General features: G+C 43.3%; 1 protein-coding gene across 1 annotated transcript in view; it reads right to left on the bottom strand.

The window, feature by feature from the left end:
- TMEM131L (transmembrane 131 like) overlaps positions 1-23,746 on the bottom strand; it is a 580,656-nt gene that overhangs the window by 186,026 nt on the left and 370,884 nt on the right. Inside the window, exons 13-15 of the mRNA XM_086962316.1 lie at positions 23,409-23,562; positions 20,545-20,715; positions 4,822-4,885 (exon numbers count right to left, since the gene is read on the bottom strand). Of these exons, the coding sequence (XP_086818442.1) occupies positions 4,822-4,885; positions 20,545-20,715; positions 23,409-23,562 (389 nt within the window). The remainder of the gene's footprint in view (positions 1-4,821; positions 4,886-20,544; positions 20,716-23,408; positions 23,563-23,746) is intronic.

Below are 23,746 nucleotides of genomic sequence, written 5' to 3'. Positions count from 1 at the left end.
GAGTTAACGATCTTCCAGTTTTTGTTGATAATGTTGGAAACCTGGTTCGATGCCGTGTTGTATGTTGTCACACAGGTAAGCCTGGGTTCCTCAGGGGCCCTGACGGTTGTTTCTAGCAGTGCCTCCCTATTTTGGTTCCGAGCCCTCTTGCAGGTGGTTTTTATGATTCTGGCGGGGTATCCTCTGTCCTCCAGTTTGTGGACTAGGGCTGTAGCTTGTTGTTTGTAGTCCTGAATGTGACTGCAGTTGCGTCTGAGACGTAGAAATTGCCCATAGGGGAGGTTTTCCCTTAGGGGTCTGGGGTGGAAACTCTCAAATCTGAGGAGAGAGTTCCTTGCAGTTGGTTTGTAGAAAGTTGTGGTGGTTAGTCCGTTTTGGTTTGCTTTTAATGTTGAGGTCTAGAAAGGCCAGTTCGGTGTAGCTGCTGGTGCTTGTGAAGCGTAGGTAGTTGTCCCGACTATTGATCCAGAGGAGGAAGTTGTTTAGAGCCTCCTGATTGCCCTCCCATATGACGAAAATATCATCAATGTAGCGTCGCCATGTTTTTATGTTTGTTGAGAACGGGTTGGTCGGGGACTCTATGTGGGTTTTTTCAAAGTGGGCGACACAGAGGCCCGCCACACTCGGGGCGAAAACACTGCCCATGGAAGTTCCATTGGTTTGCAGGTAGAATTTGCCATCATATTCAAAATAGTTGTCTTTTAGCGCAAAGGTGGCGCAGGGTACCCAACTCCTGGTAGGACTCGATATTGAGAGTCTATACACCAGCCTACCTCAAGACGCTACATTACAAGTACTGCATGATGTCCTCATGGAAAATCCCTGGGACTACCAAACCCCAAGAAGCTTCATTATGGACTGCGCTACCCTTGCGTTAAAAGACAACTATTTTGAATATAATGGCAATAATCCTGGGGATACGGACTAGCCTTTCTAGTCCTCGCTCTCTACTTTGATTTGGTGTTATTATTGTGTTTAACACCACCCCTGAAATAAGTTGCATCTGCTGCGGGCTGGGATGTGACTTTGGTGTGACTGTGAAACCTAGCCTGAGAAGAAACAACACAGATGTCTATGTTGAGGACTGCAGCTCTTTATCAGCCAGTTGTCTAGGCACAGGTGCTCGTGAAGATTGCTGCAACATAGATGTGCTGTGACCAGTACTAGATATTCTGTGAATACCCTTTGTGCAGATGTGACACTGAAGGGCAACACTTTGAACAGGGAGTGTTGGAATGTGAGGTAATGAGGATGTGCCAGATGGATGGGGAAATGAAAATAGGCACACTTGAGATCAATGGTCCGCATGTGATCCTCTGTGTAAAGCAGCAAAATGTTAGCCTGTTGGATGCTCATCTTGAAATACTTCAAAAATATGTAACGGTTTAGCAACCTCAAGTCGAGGATAGGCCGCAAAGTGCGGTCTTTTTTGGGGATGAGAAAGTATGGGGAGCATACCCTATGCCAGATTTGGTGTGAAGGAACATGTGCTATAGCACCCTTGCTGAGAAGTGCTTGCAACCCTTCTATCAGCTATCTTAGATGTTCCAGACTCATGGGAGTATAAGCGGAGTGTAATGCTTGGTGGTGGGGGGCGAAATTCCAAGCAGTATTCTTGATGGTAAGTCAGTGCTTAGAGGTGGAGGTGCCCTTTCATTGTCCACCTCTACCTTTTCCTTAGTTGTTCCCTCTAAAGCGTCTTCTTGTATAGAACTTTGGAGGTCTGTTCCTCCTAAAAAGTTTAAGGTTGCTGTAAGCCTCAAGGCTGCGATGTTGGTGCAGTGTTACCACATGATCTCACCTGTTGGTGCCGAAACAGGTTTACAAATTTGGGTCTCGTGTGCCGCCACAGCTTTCATTGTATACATGTGCTTCTTAACTTTCTCCAACATTGTGTGGGCTAAACAGATGCTCGGTTGAAGCGGTATCCCAACAGTGGGCAACCTCACTAGATTGCACTCTGAAAAAGCTTTCAATAAAGTTCATTCAATTCAAAATAAAGTTTGTCAAGTGAATTTTGTTCTTTTTATTCTTCCTTTATTGAGAATTGGTTCATCATTGTTCAGATTATTTTAGTCCTAATCCTTGTCTTGTATGCCCAATGCATTTCGGGCATACAAGACAAGGATTATGACTAAAATAATCTGAACAATGATGAACCAATTATCAATAAAGGAAGAATAAAAAGAACAGAATTCACTTGACAAACTTTATTTTGAATTGAAAGAACTTTATTGAAAGCTTTATCAGAGTGCAATCTAGTGACGTTGCCCACTGTTGGGATAATGCTTCAACCAAATTCATTCATACCCTTAAACTCAGGAGAGTTTACCTGATTGCACCTACCCTCAGTTCTACTTGGGCTGAAATTTCAGTTGACAATATGAGTGCGATCGTTCACCATTATCTAACGTCTAAACAGATGCTCACCATCAAAGGGGGCATTCATGATATGTTACTGAACTTCAGGACACATTTGTGATTCCTGGATCCAGGCATGTCTTACGAGGAGTACAACGGTGTTCATCTACCTAAAGGCTATGTCTGCACAGAAAACCTGTGCTTAAGATACAATTTTCCTTCTGGAAGCAGCTCTCTTCCACCTTTGTGGTAAGGCTCAGGGGATGTTTTACCATTGCTCCAATTCCTCCTAATGGTATCGGTCACACCTTTACAGAAGAACCACAGACTTTGCCATGAGCCACTGTGTTGCTGCTCCCACTTCAACTCTATTCCCTGTTGCTCCGATCTTGTGGCTCTCCTTGTCTGGATGCGATGCATCTCCAGTTCCTGTGACAAAGGGTGTCTGACTATTAGTGTGCACTACTACGGAGTCCGGCAGTACATCAGGTGCTGGCTTTTATTTTTTTTCCTACTACTTTGATTTTAACATTTTCCACACACATTTTGTCATGCTTTTAAGAGTAGGAAGAAAATGCATCCAGCTCCCGCTCTTAGATTGTCTCTCTCCTAGGAAGTCCTCTTCTTGCTCAATAACCAGCAGCTTCCGCTTGTGGTGATCTGCTGCTCTCAGAATAAGTATGTGATATGCTGTTGTGTCATCTGGAGGCGAAGCCTTGAATGGATCGGCCTCAAAAGCATTCTCACCCTGAAGGTCCATAATGCAATCATGCCAAGTATCATCCCATCATCTGCAGAGATAAGCTCATAATATGGGTCCTGTGGATTAAACTCACATCCCCATCTGAGGCAGAGTTAGTCTGTCTACGTTTCCTTGGTATAGGGAATGTGTGCAGCAACCAAGACATAGCTTCCTTGATGGAGAGCTTCCCTTCGTCAGAGGTGTTGGGTCTGCCTCTTGTTGAGGTTGTCTAGCCATAATCTTCACAGACTGAGGATGAATGTAGTTCTTCCTCTGCCTGATAGCAGACTGTTCTGGCAGCTCAATGATCGTAGAAGGGTCACTAGACATTGAGACTGGCGTTGAAAGTGTTCCCAGAGTTGACTTTGGCACTGAAAAATTCAGACTGGGGCCCCGGACTGAGAAAGCGTGGGCTTACTTAGAGGATATGTGCCCTCGCCTTGGGGCAGTGGTTGGCTGTTTGTTTTTGGTGGCCTAGGAGACAGTGGCAGAAAAGGATTGTTAAGGTAGACTAGGTCTCTCAAATTCCTGTGCTTGCCCTGGCTTTGAGACGCTTATCGCGGTTGAGTTCCAAGGGAGATCCTCACATTGCGTGGGATTTGTCACTATCTTCGGGGAAGTCTGAATCTTGGAAGCAGTTTAGGACCCTTTAAGACAGGCCTCCTCATTTTCTGAAATGACAAGGGAATGCTGAACAAACCAAACTTTTACCCCCGTCACAGATCTGGGATTAATTTCATTTGCTCACCACACCACCCCAGGTTGGACCCAGCCATATGCAAATCAGTCTTGACAATGCTCCTCATGGGAACAGTCCACATCATCAGACCTGAAGCAAGTTACAATTTAAGGCTAACACGTTATAATTATCACTTAAGTGCCTCAGTTAACACCAACTCTAAATCGACTGTTGAAAAGAAACCTACCCTTGCTGCTCTTGTATATATACATACGAAAGCACAGACAGTCTACTTCTGGAGGTATAATTCACCACTACTTCGCCTCTAACTGTTCCTTAATCCCCTCACTAGAACAGCTAATGAAAGGCATACCAACTCATTTTAGGCATTATTTTCACCTGGGAAAAAAGCATGGTTAGACAATCAGCACATTTATATGATTCACCCAATCATTTTCTATAACTAAACCATATATTAGTTTATCACCAAATGTTTTGGGCAACTCAAACACCTCACAATCAAACCTTGAATATTAATACAACATCAAAGGGCACTGTTACAGAAACTGGGTGTGTCACTGATATGCTGTATATTTATTTTGGCTGACACCAACACTTTAAAAAGACAGATGCAGACAATCTTTATGCTCACATTGCAGAGGGTTTACCCATTTCCTAGACATTAACACTGGATTAAGAACATTTTATAAATAATTAGTGATCAGGGTTCCAGCAATTAAAAACACTGAAAGCAGCAGTAAGGGGGTCATGCAATATATACCAATAAGATATTTAACATCATTTTACTTTAAGACTGATAAAAAGCTTCAAGCGAATACTATAAGCTTGCAGTTTCACCTTTTCAGGTGATGGACTGCCCAGTACTCAGTAGAAGGTCAGATTATGAGGAAAGACTAAATAGCTTGACAATTGGAACCACTGTTTCATAACATGCATCATCCATTCACCTGTTATTTCAACCCAGCAGAGGGGTTTGAGGCATGCAGGTTGGAGATCATCACAAATAAAATAAACTTACCAGCATCTGACTTTTCAAAGTAGGAATGCCTTCCACACTGTGCTATGGCTTCAAAATGTCCTGTCTAAAACAAGAAATAACACACACAATTCAGCCTTACAGCAATATCCAGAAAGCAGAGCAAGCTAGGGTACTAGAGAGAACTAAATGATTATTCCTCATACTCTATATCAAAATGGTACTGAAAATCGTTGTCATATTCAGAGAGCAGCAAAGAAAGCACATTCGTCAATAAAATATAAGTAACATAATTACTTATTTTCTAATTTAAATAAGCATGACTTACAAGCAGTTTTAATTTCTTCTAGATAGGAGTGCAGCTAGATTAACCATTTACAACGCTCAAGAGTTTTAAGCTGAAGTGAAAGCGTTTCAACTGGTGTTGAGGCAATACTGGATATAAGGGTTAAGGCTTGTAATTTTTCAAATACCTGGAGGACAAGAGTGACAAGGGGCGGTGTGTGCATTCTGTGGCTATAAGATTCTAAAAACTTGAGATATTTTTATGAATCAGTACTCGCGCAGGATAAATGGGGTTTCTGAACATTTAATAAAAAAATGATCCCTTAAAATATCTTGTTTCCATGGTAATTCGAGAGATATATTGCAAACAACCGGGATTGGACTCTGGCGTGCATCGGGCACCCATATGTTAGACTTTTGACAAATAGACTGCACTTTGGTGGGAAATGCCCCATTATAGATGTTTACAACAAGGGGTGGTGAGGGACAGAGTCTCTGAATTAAACAGAATACTCTCACCCAGTCAAGAGATCAGGGCTAGATCTAACACCGTTTTTTAGCTCACTGCACCATCCCAGTTTCAGAACCTGGCTGTATGCAAATTAGTCTGTTCCTGTCCCAGTGCATGATGGGAACAGGGCAAACCAAACTACAAAAGCCAATTCTTACACTGGGAAGGAAACAAGCTACCGGGGACCGGTTTCTGGCATTTCAGCCTCTTCGGCCCGGCTTGCTTGAATCCTGATGGTGCAATGAGCAAGGGACTCACATCTGAGTATACCCTTCCACGCTTAGGTTGGACAAAAATATTTACAACAAGGGGTGGTGAGGGACAGAGTCTCTGAATTAAACAGAATACTCTCACCCAGTCAAGAGATCAGGGCTAGATCCAACACCGTTTTTTAGCTCACTGCACCATCCCAGTTTCAGAACCTGGCTGTATGCAAATTAGTCTGTTCCTGTCCCAGTGCATGATGGGAACAGGGCAAACCAAACTACAAAAGCCAATTCTTACACTGGGAAGGAAACAAGCTACCGGGGACCGGTTTCTGGCATTTCAGCCTCTTCGGCCCGGCTTGCTTGAATCCTGATGGTGCAATGAGCAAGGGACTCACATCTGAGTATACCCTTCCACGCTTAGGGTGGACAAAAATATTTACAACAAGGGGTGGTGAGGGACAGAGTCTCTGAATTAAACAGAATACTCTCACCCAGTCAAGAGATCAGGGCTAGATCCAACACCGTTTTTTAGCTCACTGCACCATCCCAGTTTCAGAACCTGGCTGTATGCAAATTAGTCTGTTCCTGTCCCAGTGCATGATGGGAACAGGGCAAACCAAACTACAAAAGCCAATTCTTACACTGGGAAGGAAACAAGCTACCGGGGACCGGTTTCTGGCATTTCAGCCTCTTCGGCCCGGCTTGCTTGAATCCTGATGGTGCAATGAGCAAGGGACTCACATCTGAGTATACCCTTCCACGCTTAGGGTGGACAAAAATATTTACAACAAGGGGTGGTGAGGGACAGAGTCTCTGAATTAAACAGAATACTCTCACCCAGTCAAGAGATCAGGGCTAGATCCAACACCGTTTTTTAGCTCACTGCACCATCCCAGTTTCAGAACCTGGCTGTATGCAAATTAGTCTGTTCCTGTCCCAGTGCATGATGGGAACAGGGCAAACCAAACTACAAAAGCCAATTCTTACACTGGGAAGGAAACAAGCTACCGGGGACCGGTTTCTGGCATTTCAGCCTCTTCGGCCCGGCTTGCTTGAATCCTGATGGTGCAATGAGCAAGGGACTCACATCTGAGTATACCCTTCCACGCTTAGGGTGGACAAAAATATTTACAACAAGGGGTGGTGAGGGACAGAGTCTCTGAATTAAACAGAATACTCTCACCCAGTCAAGAGATCAGGGCTAGATCCAACACCGTTTTTTTAGCTCACTGCACCATCCCAGTTTCAGAACCTGGCTGTATGCAAATTAGTCTGTTCCTGTCCCAGTGCATGATGGGAACAGGGCAAACCAAACTACAAAAGCCAATTCTTACACTGGGAAGGAAACAAGCTACCGGGGACCGGTTTCTGGCATTTCAGCCTCTTCGGCCCGGCTTGCTTGAATCCTGATGGTGCAATGAGCAAGGGACTCACATCTGAGTATACCCTTCCACGCTTAGGGTGGACAAAAATATTTACAACAAGGGGTGGTGAGGGACAGAGTCTCTGAATTAAACAGAATACTCTCACCCAGTCAAGAGATCAGGGCTAGATCCAACACCGTTTTTTAGCTCACTGCACCATCCCAGTTTCAGAACCTGGCTGTATGCAAATTAGTCTGTTCCTGTCCCAGTGCATGATGGGAACAGGGCAAACCAAACTACAAAAGCCAATTCTTACACTGGGAAGGAAACAAGCTACCGGGGACCGGTTTCTGGCATTTCAGCCTCTTCGGCCCGGCTTGCTTGAATCCTGATGGTGCAATGAGCAAGGGACTCACATCTGAGTATACCCTTCCACGCTTAGGGTGGACAAAAATATTTACAACAAGGGGTGGTGAGGGACAGAGTCTCTGAATTAAACAGAATACTCTCACCCAGTCAAGAGATCAGGGCTAGATCCAACACCGTTTTTTAGCTCACTGCACCATCCCAGTTTCAGAACCTGGCTGTATGCAAATTAGTCTGTTCCTGTCCCAGTGCATGATGGGAACAGGGCAAACCAAACTACAAAAGCCAATTCTTACACTGGGAAGGAAACAAGCTACCGGGGACCGGTTTCTGGCATTTCAGCCTCTTCGGCCCGGCTTGCTTGAATCCTGATGGTGCAATGAGCAAGGGACTCACATCTGAGTATACCCTTCCACGCTTAGGGTGGACAAAAATATTTACAACAAGGGGTGGTGAGGGACAGAGTCTCTGAATTAAACAGAATACTCTCACCCAGTCAAGAGATCAGGGCTAGATCCAACACCGTTTTTTAGCTCACTGCACCATCCCAGTTTCAGAACCTGGCTGTATGCAAATTAGTCTGTTCCTGTCCCAGTGCATGATGGGAACAGGGCAAACCAAACTACAAAAGCCAATTCTTACACTGGGAAGGAAACAAGCTACCGGGGACCGGTTTCTGGCATGGGGTAGTGAGATAAATAACGGTGATGGATCAAGCCCTGATCTTTGGACTGGGTAAGAGTGGTCTGTTTAACTCAGACACTCTGTTCATCACCACCCCCTTTTTGTAAATCGTTTTTGGCCACTATAGGTGTGGCAGGGTATACTCAGACATGAGTCCCTTTCTCACTGCTCCATCAGGATTCAAGCAAGTCGGGCCGAAGAAGGCTGAAATGCCAGAAACCGGTCCCCGGTAGCTTGTCTCCTTTCTGGTGAAGAATTGGCTTGGTAGTTTAGTCTGCCCTGTTCCCATGATGCACTGGCCCAGGGACAGACTGATTTGCATATAGCCAGGTTCTGAGCTGGGATGGGGTAGTGAGATAAATAACGGTGATGGATCAAGCCCTGATCTTTGGACTGGGTAAGAGTGGTCTGTTTAACTCAGACACTCTGTTCATCACCACCCCCTTTTTGTAAATCATTATAGATGTGACAGGACTTTTGTGAATGTTTTAGAAGAGTTGGTGTTGACAAGCCTGTTCATTCAAAAAAATAAACAGTGTTACAACTTTCAATTGCCATTAGCATCTTCAACCTTGGGGCCTGGTGACAACCCCTTTCAGTGGCCATTACATATTTTCACCTACAATTACGTGTACATAGAATACAATGACAATGTTCGACGTGAAGAGTACTCTCCTCAAATTAAATGAGCATTGTTTAGAAGTGACTCCTGATCCAACTAGGAAGGTGAGAGCTAAGAGCAAACATTCTTGGCTGAATGAGCATTTGGGGCCATAGAAAGATGCAAGTACTCGGCAAAATCTAAACTTTCTGGAACCACTGTACAACAGTTGGAGGACTCTTTACAGTTACAAATCACACCTTTGCTAAAAATCACTTTGAGATGGTAGTGAAGGGTTGACATCAGCTTTGGTCTGCAACTGCTGCTATGAACTGAAAAGGGCACTAGAGCTGAATTTGTGCCAAAATGAGAAACAGACTGGTGTCAACTTCCAATCCAAGGCGTCCTGCTGCAACAGAATAGTCTGTCAAAAACTCATCATGAGACTAAGACAACAAGTGGGAGTATCTTATATTTGCAAAGATTGTCACCTATACCGAAAGAACTTTTTATGAAAGTTGCAATTGCATATGCACAAATTCTATTTCACAGATCCAATAAGTAAAACTGAACAAATAACATAACTTAGAACGGTGCCACAATCTACTGCTTTGTCCCTAATCAAGCTTGGATTTAGAAAGAGTTGAATCTGAATAGAATACCTCTTATTCATAGAAAATTATCCAAAACGGAACCATCGGGAACGCTAAAATTCAGGCGCATAAAAGACTATTTAATGTAGAACCTCCCGTAAGGGATCAGAAAAGTCCTTTTTGAAATAGAGAGAAACAGTTATCTGGAGAAGAAACCCTACTTTAATGATCTAATGAAAACATGACATATTTTTCCCCAAGTAGACACAGGAAAGACGCATCCCTCAACAATTTCGGCTCAAAAGTGAGGCTCACTATGGACATATTTAGCTGGGTAATTGAAAGGGTCATGGTTTTAAGTAACGACACCCTCTAAAATGTTACATACAGGATTTTAACATTTTAAAAAACTGAGTTCTAGACAATGATGCCCTAAGCAATAATGTCCGGGATAGCCATACAACATATGTTATGTTTCTTCAATTAATGTACACATTTTAAGTCTTCTGATATATATATTTTTTGGGGGGTAAATTCTTTTTATTAGCATTTTATTGTACACAGATTACAGACACTGTAATTGACTGTTAAAAGTGCACAGTAGAGTTTGTTTATGCAATTCAGCGTATTATCGTATCAACCTAAAACAATATCAACAGTTGTTACTGTACTGTTACACCTCATGCTTAAAAAAGTAATAAAGAAAGGGTGCATTACGATAGTAAGAGCATTGTCTACATTGTGTACTTTATTTGCGGTACTTATTAGCTATAATTGTATTAGAAGATGCGTCATTGTGTTTCGCAATGGGGGACGTAACATTTAACAGGGTTAACTCAACTGGGATACACTGTATAGGAGGATCTGCTTTGCACAGGAGGTAGGCGTGCTTTGTGGTGGGATTCAGTATCTAGGCATTATGGACCTGGATTCAGGAGGGAGTGGCCGGGATGGGCACGATGTTCGATATTCATGTTTGTCCGGTGTCCACGCTCTGCAGGCTAGCTATCAGGGAGGTTGTTCTGCACATCATTGGGGCGCGTTTCCTCATGTGTGATTTGAAAGGGGGATGGAGTAGAGCATTTGTCACCTCTTGTTTGAAGGAGTGTATTAGTGTCGCCCACTGCATTGATATATGACGCTTTCTGGTGCCCCGGACTTCAAGTCTCAGTGCTTCCTACTCTGATGCCCCACATTTACCAACTGCACCCCTACAGGCTGCCAGCGGGGGTTCCGCTGAAGTCCTCCAGTGCATGGCTATACTTCGCTTCGCTAGTAAGAGGGCTAGGGACGCAAATCATGTCTCTACTCTGTTTTGTTTCTGACATTTTAATATGCCTAACGCACTAGCTTCCCATGTGTTGGTATCAGCAAGTCCTGTCACCTCGAGTAATGTAGTATGTATCGCATTCCAATAAGTCCGGAGTGTCGGGAAGCTCCAGGATAAATGGAGAAAGGACACTCTTGGTTGTGAGCTTAAGTCTTGATATTGATAATACAATCACTGTTAAAAGATCAGACAGATAGTGAAATACCACGAGATACAAAATAGCTTAGAATGAGATTAAAAACTCGACTGAGTACATTTGAGAAGCAGTATTGCACTACTTAACTGACGGGTTTCAAATGAATACAGATACTAGAAAAGGAAATCTACTGCAAATTAGTCAAGATATCCTTACAAGCGGGCAACTAGTTGCAAGAAAGTAACATCCTCCTGCCTCAACACCCTCCGCATGCGCATCAGGATCTACAAGTAGATCCCCACCGAGACGAGAACGACGGTCACCCAGGCCCTCGTCAGCAGCAAACTGGACTACGGACATGCCCTCTACGCAGAAGCCTCGGACAAACTCCTGAAACGGCTCCAACGCATCCAGAATGCCTCCGCACGCCTGATCCTCGACTTCCCTCGCCCTAGCCACATCACACCCAACCTGAGAGACTTGCACTTTCTCCCCGTCAACAAGAGGATAAACTTCAAGCTCCTCACCCATGCACACAAAGCACTCCACACCACCAGACCAGCGTACCTCAACAGCAGACTCAGCTTCTACACCTCACCCGCCAGCTCCGCTCCACCGACCACGCCCTTGCTTCGGTTCCAAGCATCCAAAGAGTGACTGCCGGCGGCAGATCATTCTCCCACCTCGCCGCCAAGACATGGAACACCCTCCCCATTCGCCTACGTCAGACCCAAGACCTTCTGAACTTCAGAAGACTCCTCAAGACCTGGCTTTTCGACCATTAGCTGCATTCCCCCACCCCTTAGCGCCTTGAGACCCTCACGGGTAAGTGGTGCGCTTTACTAATGCCTTGATTGATTGATTGATGGAATACCCCTCCTAGTCCTGGCACACGGTAAACAAGAAAACCAAGATGATGCTCTGTAGTTGTGAGATCGGAAATTAAAACTGAAATAAAAATGAAAAGCAGGATGAAAGAAGTATAATGATTAATGATTCATTCCTTTACGGGAAATATATAGACTGACAACTTTGAGACTAAAAGGAACTATCCACATTCACCATCACGTCCCTTTCTGATGTGCATAAAAAATAATACTCTTTAACAGGTGACCTACAATCCCAGTGCAGTTAAAGGAGAAGACTGTACAAACACTGAAAGAGCAGATTAGATTCTGTAAGAAAGTAACTCCCTACAGACTTGAGCATACTTTTGGGAGAGAAGAGGCTGTCTTGTGCTGCCCGTCTCCTAGCGCACGTACTGGCAGACTTAGCCTGCCACTAGATGGGCACATCCTAAGGTTCAACAAGTATATAAACCTCGGCACTCTATTCAATTTTGTGTTGATTCATACAGTTGTTCATACAAGTCAGTTTGAAGTACCAGCAGGACATTAGATTTTTTCTTGCCGTACCAATTTAATAAGAGTATAAAACAAAGTTTCAAATCACAAATTTAAAAAGCAGTGACATTGTAATCCAAGAGTAGACAGCTTGATACAATAATCCTCCTTTCAAGCGTTGAACCGGCAGCCAACACGTGTTTCGTTTCATAGAAACTTTTTCATGGCTGCAAATAATGCCACAAGAAAAAAATCCATTGTTTATAGCCATAAGATATCGAATATCAAAGGAAACCGTAAAAACACACTTTTTTTAATATAAAACAGCAACAACAAGGAAACCCTAAAATGTACTATGTTGGTACAATGTGAGGACTTATTTATTTAAGAAAAAGAGATAGTAAGAACATCCTAAGGTTCACCAGGATTGACTCCTATATGCATCTCAGCACATGCTCTTACTTTCACAAATGTCTCTTCTTAAAGTAAGGGAGTGGGCATAAATGCATTGAAAAAAATTATACACAACAAACATATTTGATGATGGGTATATGATAACTGTAGGTAGTGGGGTGATGGATACGTTTCTAAATGACCAAATCATTACTAATATATTTACATATGTGCTTATTCCGGCTTTTCTGGTTACATTTGTGTTCTTAGTAAGTAGATAATACTATGTAATTGGGAGTTTGCACTTTTTCAGGTTTTTCCTTGGGATTAGTTTTCCAAATCCGTTCAGCAATATGGGGTGAAAGGAATACTTTTTTTGCTTCATGTAGTAAATCATCTTATTTGGGAATTATGCTTACATTACATTTTCAGCATTATGCTTGCTTATATCTCGTAGCAGTACGAGTTCACCTATTGCGAGTAGTGCTGTGAGTTCTCAAAATTGCAAGTTTAAAATAAATAAACCTATCTATTCCAATCCTATTCCATCGTTTGCAGCAAACAGTGTATTATGTACCAAAGTACTTCAAATGTTAGTATTAGTCTAGAGAATATCTATTCTAGCGAACCAAAACGCGGTTTATGCTGTTTTAGAGCCGGTTGCCCTTGTATCTCTAGCAAGACAAAAAGATAATGGACGGAATGCTTAACATTGTCAGCATTTACCCCCAGTAGAGAGATCTGGGCCTAAATCCATCGGTTTTTTTTGCTCACCTTGCCATTCCAGTTTAGACACAGCCATTTGCAAATTAGTCTTGACCCTGCTCCCCATGGGAACAGTCCAGACCGAACTACTAGGCCAGGTCCTTCCTGGACTGGAAAAGAAGCATCCTGGGACTTGTTTTGGGGTATCACCCCTTAACAGCCAGGCTGAAGTTACCTGCTTTTTATCTGGACAAACTGGCTAAAGTGACTTGCATGTACAGAACAAAAAAAATACTTACCTTTTGTAACAATATTTCAGGTATATACAGAACCTTCCAGCAGGTACCTTAAGAATGAGTTTTCTCTCCTGCCTTAATACTGGTTCAGAAAACATTTCAGCTGTGCCACCTGGTTGCAACTCCTCCACCAAGCATGACAGCATCGGAGTACATTAGATGCTAACTGCAGTGCTGGCCTCAGTTCCTTGACTTTTTCACACAAGCGCGAGGAATGTGGAGAGAAACCGAGACAGTAATGACAGCAACACATACAGCATATATGCTTGCATACGTTGAGATTTTATCAGTCATATCACCAACTCCCTGTGCAGAAGACAGGCAATGGGGAATCTGAGGGAAGGTTATGCATCCACAAAAAACATCTTTACAGAAGCTAAGTAACTTTTTTTTCTGATGGATAAATCTTCCTGCATATGCCTCATCGTACAGGTTAGTACTAAGGCAATTCGCCTCGGGATGCAAGATGGACTAGTGTCCATTAACCAAGGAAGTCTGGCAACACAGCATGAGCAAAATGAATGTTGTTGCATGCATGAGACATGAGGAAGCAATCCTTAACAAGAATATGCACCTGCCAGATGTCAGCAACCGAAATGACTACAAAGATGTCTGTGGAGTGGGTACAATGTTATCGGGTCTGGCTTTCTTGGCTGGGTCATCACCTTGCCCTACTTAGCTGCACCAATGCCACGAAGAGCTGATGAACCACTGCGGCCTGATAAGTGTAATCTATATGGTAAAACACCATGCATCTGGAGTCCAGTTTATGAAGTCGCTCTTCCTCCTTGGTTGTATATGGAGGAGGGATGAACGATGTAAGAGTAAATGATATAAAATACAGAAACTGCATTGTTTAAGGATGAGTACCTGCAAAAAACCACCTGTACCGGTGGGACAAACTGTCATATACTGAAATTATCCAATCCTACATGACATCAATAAAACGGTCTTCAAGTTTAGAAGTCGTACCAAGAAACTTCATCGGCTCAAATGGGGAGACCATCAAGAAAGTAAAAACAAGGTTCAAATTCCACTGAGGAACAATAAGCGGAGTAGAAGGGAACAAACAGAGCAAACCTTTCTGAAAGTGTATCTCTAGTAGTTATCGGACCAAGGAAGGTTAATCAGGCAAGCACACATACGGAGATAGTCCCATGCCCTCTGTCAACATTACTCAACAATACTGTGCAAGGAATAATGCAAATCACGAGATGTCAGAAAGATGATCTTTAAGAGTTAATAACTTCTGACTCATACTACTGGAAGAATTTATACTAGCGACCAACAAAGATGGATTTGGTGTGGGCTTCCTGGCTGCCAAAACAATGTCTGTGACTTAAACGTGAAGACAAAAGTGACTCTAAAGGGCACCATTCAATCATGATCATGCCTCAGGGGTAGGGGTGCTTGACTGGACCATACCACTTCAACAGCAGGTCTGCTCTGCATGGTAACAAAAGGGACAGCCAAGTAAGGAGTGCCAGGAATTTGACTTAAAAGGACCTCAAAGGGAAAGTCTGGGGGATCACAACAGTGCTCGATCGTCCCACACCTCCCACAGTACTTGTGACAGAAGCAGAATCTACAAAAACGTAAAGAGCAGGCCTTGAGAGCAGTTAAATCTGAAGTACGAGTTACTTACCTTCGTTAACGATGTATCTGGTAGAGACGATTCTAGCCGCAGATTCCTTAACGTAGAATTATCCTCAGGCGTGAGAGTGGATCCGGAAACTTTTTTTGCCACAACATCCCTGCGCGCCGGGGGGACAACATCACACGACTCAGCCCCGGAGTCGTCCGCGTGCTTGACATCAGCGAGGTCACATAAGTCCCACCCCGGCACATCTACGTCAGTTTTCTTCTGAGAACTTTTCCGCGCCACAACGCAGAGCCATCAGACAAAACTGTGGAAGTATGGGAACAGTGTGCAAAAAAACAGAAAAATAGGAAAAAGGAGTGGTGATCAACAACACCACAAGGAGCAGTGACACAATGCAGTACCCAAAGGCAGGGAAAAGAAGAAAGAACAGAGTGCAGCCCTGAGCAGTAACCCTGCCAGTACAGAGACAGCCCCATTGGAGACAAGGAACATATGTAAAAATGTCATGACAACCTGTAGCAGGACTACAACCCCAACCAATAACAATGAAGGGGAACCAGTCGAAGACAAACAAGGAAAGACAAACCACCAAGACAGCCCCATCACAGGTTGTGACGACTCCACTAAGAAACAAAGGGCAGAGGCACAGCCAAAAGACCCCAACTCAAGCATAGCCGGGGGCCAGAACCCTTAGTAATAAAGGGGAGGGGTGAGAGAAAAGCAGGTCCCAGCCTGGGGCGACCAGAGCAGAAGGGGGCAGAAGTACCTATAAACCCATCCTCCAAAGTGCCAACAGAGGAGAAAAGGAACAAAAAAACAGGACGAAAAAAAGCACTCAAAGAAGACATAGCCACCCACCGGGAGGCGAGTGCAGAAGACAAAACTAAAGGTCCTCACAGAATGGGGAGGAAGGGCGGGCCGTGAAGGAATCTGCGGCTAGAATCGTCTCTACTAGATACATCGTAAGTAACTCGTACATCTGATAGAGACTACTAGCCGCAGATTCCTTAACGTAGAATAGATACCCTAGCCATACCCACGGGGAAGGAGGGTCTGCGAGAGGACCTCACAGCCTGGACATAACAGAGGTCCCACAGGGAACGAGTCCAACGGACAGGGCGAGGAGCCCTGTCCCCCCAGGCAAAGGGAACCCCTACAATCAGAAGACCACCGACCCCAAAGGGAACGCAGGAAGAAAAAAGAAGAGGAAGCCTATTCACACTCCGCAGAGGAAACAAGGGCCAGGCAAGAGGAGGCCGAAGTATCCCACGCCCATATAAGGCAACAGAAACTCCACCCAAGGCCAAGGCAAGGAAGAGAAGGACTGAGGACGAAGATCAACCTCGAGACTCTAATGAGACTAGGTAAAATGAAGACAAGCCAGACAACCGGGAGACACCCCCCCCCCGTGAAGAGGGCAGCTGTGCCTACTACAGCCAGAAGGCAATAGACCAGACAGACGGTGCTGGCAGCAATAAAAGCAGGCGTAAGCAGAAAATGAAGCCAGTGGTCACCCTGGAAGAACCGGGCAGACCGCAGCCGAAAGAGGGAGGAACACAAAATCCATCACAGCCCTCAGGGAGGAGGGGTAGAATCGAGTGCAGGGCCCAATAAAAGAAGTGGACAGGGTAAGAATGGCCGATCCATCAGAGTGCTCAGAAGGCACAATGGAGCAGAAAAACAATACGCCGGCTCCGGCAGCATAGCTAGAGGCAGAGGAACCCACAGGACAATGCACTCAGGGCAAGCCAGACGCCAGCCGAAGACGGCGAGCAGGAAGGCGAAGAAGGGCCCGGACACGCCTCAAGGAGGAGTCTGCCCACAATAATAGAATTGCAACTGCAACGTACTGCAACGCCATGGAGAGCAGAGGCCCGAAGGCGATCACAGCTTCCAAGCACATAACAAGCTATGTAACAGCTACCACTACCCCACATAGGGTATGTTAAGTCCCAAGACATGGGAACCCTCTTAGGAAGAAACTTCTGCAGCAGAGAACAGAAAAATCCACGGGAAAAACTCCAGCAGAAGGCTTGTCAAGCAGCCAAAGAGAAAAAACAGAGGGCCTAATCTCAGGGCCACCTAGTGTAGATAACCCAGAGCAAAAAAACACATTAAAGAAGGGCCGATCAGCAGAGCCAACAGAACCACAGTCATGACAAGAGGACTCAAATGCACATGAAGCACACAGATTACACAACTGGGGCGAATCGCCCCAACGAAAGAACACCTCCCAAAAACCAGATCAACTCGCAGGTCATTGAGGGGGAGAGGACGGAGGAGGCCGAAGCCCCACCAAGAACCTCTGGATGGCCGAGTCTGCAGGGGCAAGGAACAAAAGAGTACCATCGAAGGGAAGATCCACCAGCCGTTTCCGAACATTTTCGGGGAACACACTGTCCAGAAGCCAAGCATGGCAGCGAAGGGTAACTGAAGAAGCCATGGCACGACCAAGCACCTCAGAGATGACCAGAGCGGAGCAAAGAATATACGCCGCCAGCTCTCGGCCATCTAACGCATGGTGCCGCAAATCAACACCAGCACCCTCCTGAGAAGAGGCAGACCCAAGGGATTCCACAAAGTCCCACAATCAAGAAGTGGCCCTAGCCAACACACAGACTGTTAAGAGCCCGCAGAGCCGCACTGGTCGAAGCGAACAGATTACGTCCCCAAAGGTCAAAACCTGCGTGGGGGGTCAGTTGATGTACTAAGAAATTCAGTCCTCAACTGGGTCAGGGCATACTTTGATGACTAGGGAAAGTTTGGCATCAGGGAATGGCATTAAGACTACTGAATGGTCCCTGGAGCAGTACTGGTCTTCTTGAGGACTACTTCTGCTTTTTGTGTGTTTTGTTGGAAGAAACATTTGGGAGGACGCTTCTGTACACTTGACTTATCTGTGGATGAAAGGAAAATGGAGGCATCTCAAAGTAGGCCTTAATCAAAAACAATTTGGACTTCCTCTCCCCGATGGCCTTTGGGAGCATTGACTAACCAGAATCACAGACTATGGTACTGTGCTCTGTCCTGAGACACAATATGCACTCGTCATGTGCATCTGCAAGTTTTGGATTTGAAAATTGACCATTTGATTTTGGAGCTAGACACTGATAAAATGCTGAGGATTGTTACTGGTGAGAGATTTAGAGCGCTTAGGATCTGTGTTTATTAAACACAGAACAACCAGACCGACAGCAGGACTCCGATTAGTGCCTGCTGTATTAAGGTGTTGCCATGTTCAAGACAGAGTCACAGCTGGAGAAGCATGTAAAACCATGACTGAGGAGTTTCTGGAACAACCTGAAGCCTGGAAAGAATTTGCTCATAAAGTGAGGAATCTGTAGCCATCAGAAAGGTAATATTAAGCGTATAATACACCTTATGTAGGTGGCAGGCAAATGTATGTCTTAAGCCCAGATCCTGAACGAAACTAACCACTTGAGCAAGAGTAAGAGTAAGACATCAATGTATCCTTTAAGTTTTTATGTGGACAGCAAAACACACAAACACACAGACTTCAACTGGTAGGATTGTGTGGATTATGAGTTAATGAGCGTACCCGTTTTACATAGCTATGTGACTGGCATGGCTGGGACAAATGTGCTTTGTTCTAGGAGAGTAGGCACAGCACAACTATAAAACGGATAAATGCGTGTATAACCAACTGAAGTAGTAAAGAACCAACTGTTTTAATCTTTGCAAATGTATATAAATGGCAAATGCTTTGGGTTCAGCACATGGGTAAAAGATTAACACAACAGAGAAGTAGTGCAGGGGCAGCAAAAATGAGGGGGAAGAACTTCCACAGGTCTGGTCCTGTATCCTTTTTACAGGTATCAATAATGTGAAATAATTCTGAGGAATTAAACCGTTATAAATACTCCAGCTCAGTGCTACAGACAAGTAGGATGCCATAATAACCAGCAACAATGCAGTCACCTTTGGGGTCTCTAAAGCAGAGTTCAATGCCGAAGGTACAGCACAAATAAAAGTGCTGAAATTAGCTTATTAAATGGGCTACATCTTCAAAATAAGCTATAACTATTTCTGTTCTATGTTATGTGAGGTTAGAAATGTCTGATTTTATTTACTTGCTAATGGGAAACTCAATTCCAAAGACGTGACAGTCCAATACCTACGCAAAAGTTATATGTGGGCAGAATGGGGTTATTGGCGTGTGGCTCTGTGACAACTGGGCAACCAAGTCTGTGTCTTCCTCACTCACTGTGATGTCTACTGCTGTAGGAGCAAGTCTGCCAATTCAAGAACCAACAGACATTTACTTAGAATCTTTGCTGAAATTTTTTGTATAAGGAAAGCCAGGGAAATGCATAGTGAATAGCAGCTAATGCTACAATGATATATATCTCAACATTTCAGTTAGGCAGCAGACAGCCAATACTCACACGGCACATGATTCCAGACACTGTGGTCACATGCTGGCTTCAAGTAACTGAGATAGAATGCTGAGATTGAATTCCTTTGTGAATAAATTCAAATAGTGGTCGAAGGGTAGAAATACAGATTTAATACCCTCTCACCAATTTTTAAGCCGGGTTTCTCCAAAGAGTTGCTCGTGGGCTATTGGCACCTTTCCTGATGCCCTGTAAGTAGGTTTCCTACCTACAGCCCAGTCTACTAACTTCAAAGCTTGGGCTTGGCCTAATTTGTCTATTTACTCCAGAAATACAAAGCATGTATTCACGACTAAGGAGGTCTACTTCCAGAACTCAAATGATTATATTTCAGAAGAAAAAAAAATAGCTGGATTTACAAAAAATATTTAAACTGATATTTGAAATATACTTATGTTGTGCTGCGCTGGGAAGACTTATTACTAATATTATTAACGTGGTGTTAGGGAATTACAGTTATGGCTGTTATGCATTACCAATGCAGAAGAAGAACATTTATAAAGTTGTATTGTTATTCCTGGTGGCAAGCCTACCTGAGGTGATCACAGCTGGTAATCTTGCACATGGTGCCCACTAACGTAATCATTATTACAACAGGGATAATATTAGTAAGAAGCTTAGGATGATTTTCATGGAGCATACGTTTGTCTTATTAATGAAAGTGTTGGAGGAGTCACACTCGGAATGAACACAGAACAGGAAAAATGAGGCTGCTGGTAAAGCTAGAGGAAGACTACAACTTAATTGATGGTTACTCTGCAAATCTTTTGCAAGCAACAGGCAACAGGAAGGCTAACCGACTGTTCGGAATGAATGGATTTTAGAAAGAGCTACACAATTCATTTGCAGAAGATACTGTACAGTAGCTGCTCCAAAGAGAAGAACAAGTCAGCAAAGCTGCATTTACAACAGAAGACTAGTAGAATAATACCTTTGACAGCGTGGAGTGAATCTGAAGAGGTATCTCAAATCTCACTCCCAAATTTGTGCCCAAGTAAATATTTGTAAATAAACTTGTTGGAGGGTCTTTGGCATTGAGCTTCAAAGAAAACACATTCCAGCAGCCTGGAGGTAGACTCAACTGATTAGTAAAGTTCAGAATCTATGGAAAAAAGAAACAACATTAATAACTTGAACACTAGAGTACAACATAACAATAAAAAACACAAAATGTACAAAATCATGAAAAAGTCGTAATGAGACTTCTTTAAACTTAAAAATATTTCGTTTATTTAATTTTTATATATAACCACAGAATCAGCTGCATATACACAGTGACAGGTGAAATTTAGAAAAATGATAGCAATGCTTTTAGACAGGAAGAGAGTTACATATATGAATAGGATCTGTTACACTTTTCATCTATAATGACATAGTACAACATTTAGCATGTAACATTATATAAAGCAGTAAGTATTTGACAAGTACCGTCCATAAACCTTAGACGCTGCAACAAGCATTATATCATTTAACTTACAACCTGTTGCAGTGGCATCAGAGGTGATATCAAGGAAGAGTAAGTAATTTCCTGAACGCCCCAAAATGTCATTCGGCTGAGCGGCTGAAGGACGCATTTCAGCATACAGTTCAAATTGCTCATTACAGCGAATAAGATTATGTAGCCTATTTTGAGAATAGGTGCACAACCTTATCCCCAGGATCCCACCATTTGTGTTTTTACTAATCGCACTGCCAGCCTAGATAATTTTCTGAGTGCGCTCAGGATATTTGTCACCCAACCGAGTAATGGCACTTAGGGTTCTAGGTGGGCCATGAGATTAAACATCTTGGGAAGTGAGCTGATCAGCCCTTTCCAAAAATCACATACTTTGGGACATGGCTGAGGTAAATGCAAGAATCCTGCAACTATTACACTTGGGGTTTTACCTGAGACAACATTGCACATGCTCAGTGGGGCTTGAAGCATTACACGTCTCAACTGTATTAGGGAGCAGCTCTGCCTACTTGGGAGAATTATTCATGTTTCAACAATTGTACCTGATGCTGACATACTTTCCAAGTTTTTTACCCACTAGGCTTTGCTTTATTTTGTGGAAAACAAAGACAGTGCTCAGTGGTTTTACATGGGACAGTTAAGCCCCCACCCCCATTATTCTGACGTCCATGTCCCGTGGAGTTCTCCTCATTATTACCTTTCTATTTTGCCTCAGTGCTTAGTCTATTTACTTTTGTCCCCTTCCTCCAGTTATGATTCATCTCTCAGTTAGCCAAAAGCAACTTGCCTTCTCCTCTATGCTTTCTATGTTGCACTCTCCCAGTTTCCATTTCTTTCCTGGTCTACTATCCATGTCCTTATTTTATTTAATGTTCTGCTGGCATCCCTGTGACCTCTCCAGTTTTTGTAATATTTTCACTTTGTGGTTTACGTGGGGGTACATACAGGGTCACTCCAATGGAAAAGTTGCATGGCGCTTGCCATCTTTGCTTCTATTCCCTTTCTTCAGTGCAGACAAACTCCCCTTTACTTTACTGGGGTGTGAAAGAGTTGCGTCATATCTTGATTTGACAGCAACACATTTTGGAACTGAAGACTGCCTAATGCATCGTTATTAATTTGTATATTGTAACTAGTGTATTTCACTTGATGCAATATACAGCAATATGTCAATGCTAATTAGACTCACTGTTATTTTAAATAATGTTCATTCTTGTTCTGTAGAGCTTATGGCATTCCAGGTTTAAAAGTGTATACATATTTATCGTTGAATGACTTTCCATTGTGTTATAGTGTGTGCGCTTACAATTTGAGGGTAGTACGAAATATTAGGAAAGTTACTTATCCGTCAGAAGGAAAAATCTTAATCAAATATTCTATTGGCAACATAGGATTATCTCATCAAATTGCATAATTGGCTATTTTTCATTAAACTTGAAGCAAACCTTGCAGAAAATGTCAAATGCCACAGCGTAATATGCCTGTAGACATATTTATACATTACTTGTGCTTGACTATGCTACATTAGAGCTAGTTGGATGAAAATACTGGTCAGGTCAGAGGAAGATCTGGAACATGGATATTTTATTGTTGTGGAGACAACTGTTTTCTGTGAATTAACACAGCTCACGTTGGAAAGAATCATGTCTATTTGAACGGTGAGATGGCATAGACTGATGTAATTGTCAGTGCGCCATGCGGTTTTCCAGAACTTCATTAGTAAATGAAGAAGGTAAAGACTTTCTACTTAAACGTAAGTCTACTCCGATTCTCAAATGCATGAATGCAAACGAGAGCGCACCATCAAACATACATGCTTATGAAGATGGAAGCATTCACAGCTCTGACAATTGTTATTCAGTTATTTATTTTCTGAATAGTCCGGACTATTTAGACTTCAGCAGATGTCCTCTCTGCCCTATTTATAGTGGATAAGGGCCTTATACACTCCAAGTAGGACATATGGGGCTTTGGTTGCTATCTGATTGATGTCCTGCATCCGGCAAGCACTGAATAAGGCCTTATGTTTCAATGGAAGAAAGAAAGACAGCACTAAATTTGTTTAAACAAAAAACTATGTTAACGTAAACTAATCAGTCCGCAGGTTAACTGCACTTCATTTCGAGAAGTACAGCAAAAATGTCAAAAGAAATGTTTGAAAAGCATGCAATGTAATAGCTTGTTAAAGGCTTTAGGATTGGGTGCGCACACATGTCAATTAAGAGCACACAAAGGATACAGCTTACATTGCTGATGTCGAACCCTAGGTAACAAGTTTCTTATGTTTTTGTGATATACCATAAAGCATTCACAATAACTTACTGAAGAACAATGCCTACCTTCAAAACATTCCTGGCTTCTCGAGCGACAAACACATCATGTAACACAATGCTGAAGTCAAAGTTATTGGTCAACCATATTGACCAGACTCCAGAGTCCATGTGATTATGTTGGATGTGAAATGATGCAGCAGAAGGATCAAGGCCAAACACCCTGCAATCAGATGACAAAACAAAGGAGGTGACAAGCAGATCAAAGCAGAAACGATCTCACAGAGCAATGGTGGGCTTTACCTGCGCAAGAATTTACAAGCTTAACTGTAATACAATGTTTCTAGTGTTCGACACAGAACTTACTGCAAAGGCATACTACCACGGTCACAATTTGCCATTCATTA

This window comes from Lissotriton vulgaris, chromosome 3_1 (assembly GCF_964263255.1).
Source record: "Lissotriton vulgaris chromosome 3_1, aLisVul1.2, whole genome shotgun sequence".
In the NCBI taxonomy this organism is placed as follows: Eukaryota; Metazoa; Chordata; class Amphibia; order Caudata; family Salamandridae; genus Lissotriton; species Lissotriton vulgaris.
This window is presented reverse-complemented; position numbering and strand designations above follow the sequence as displayed.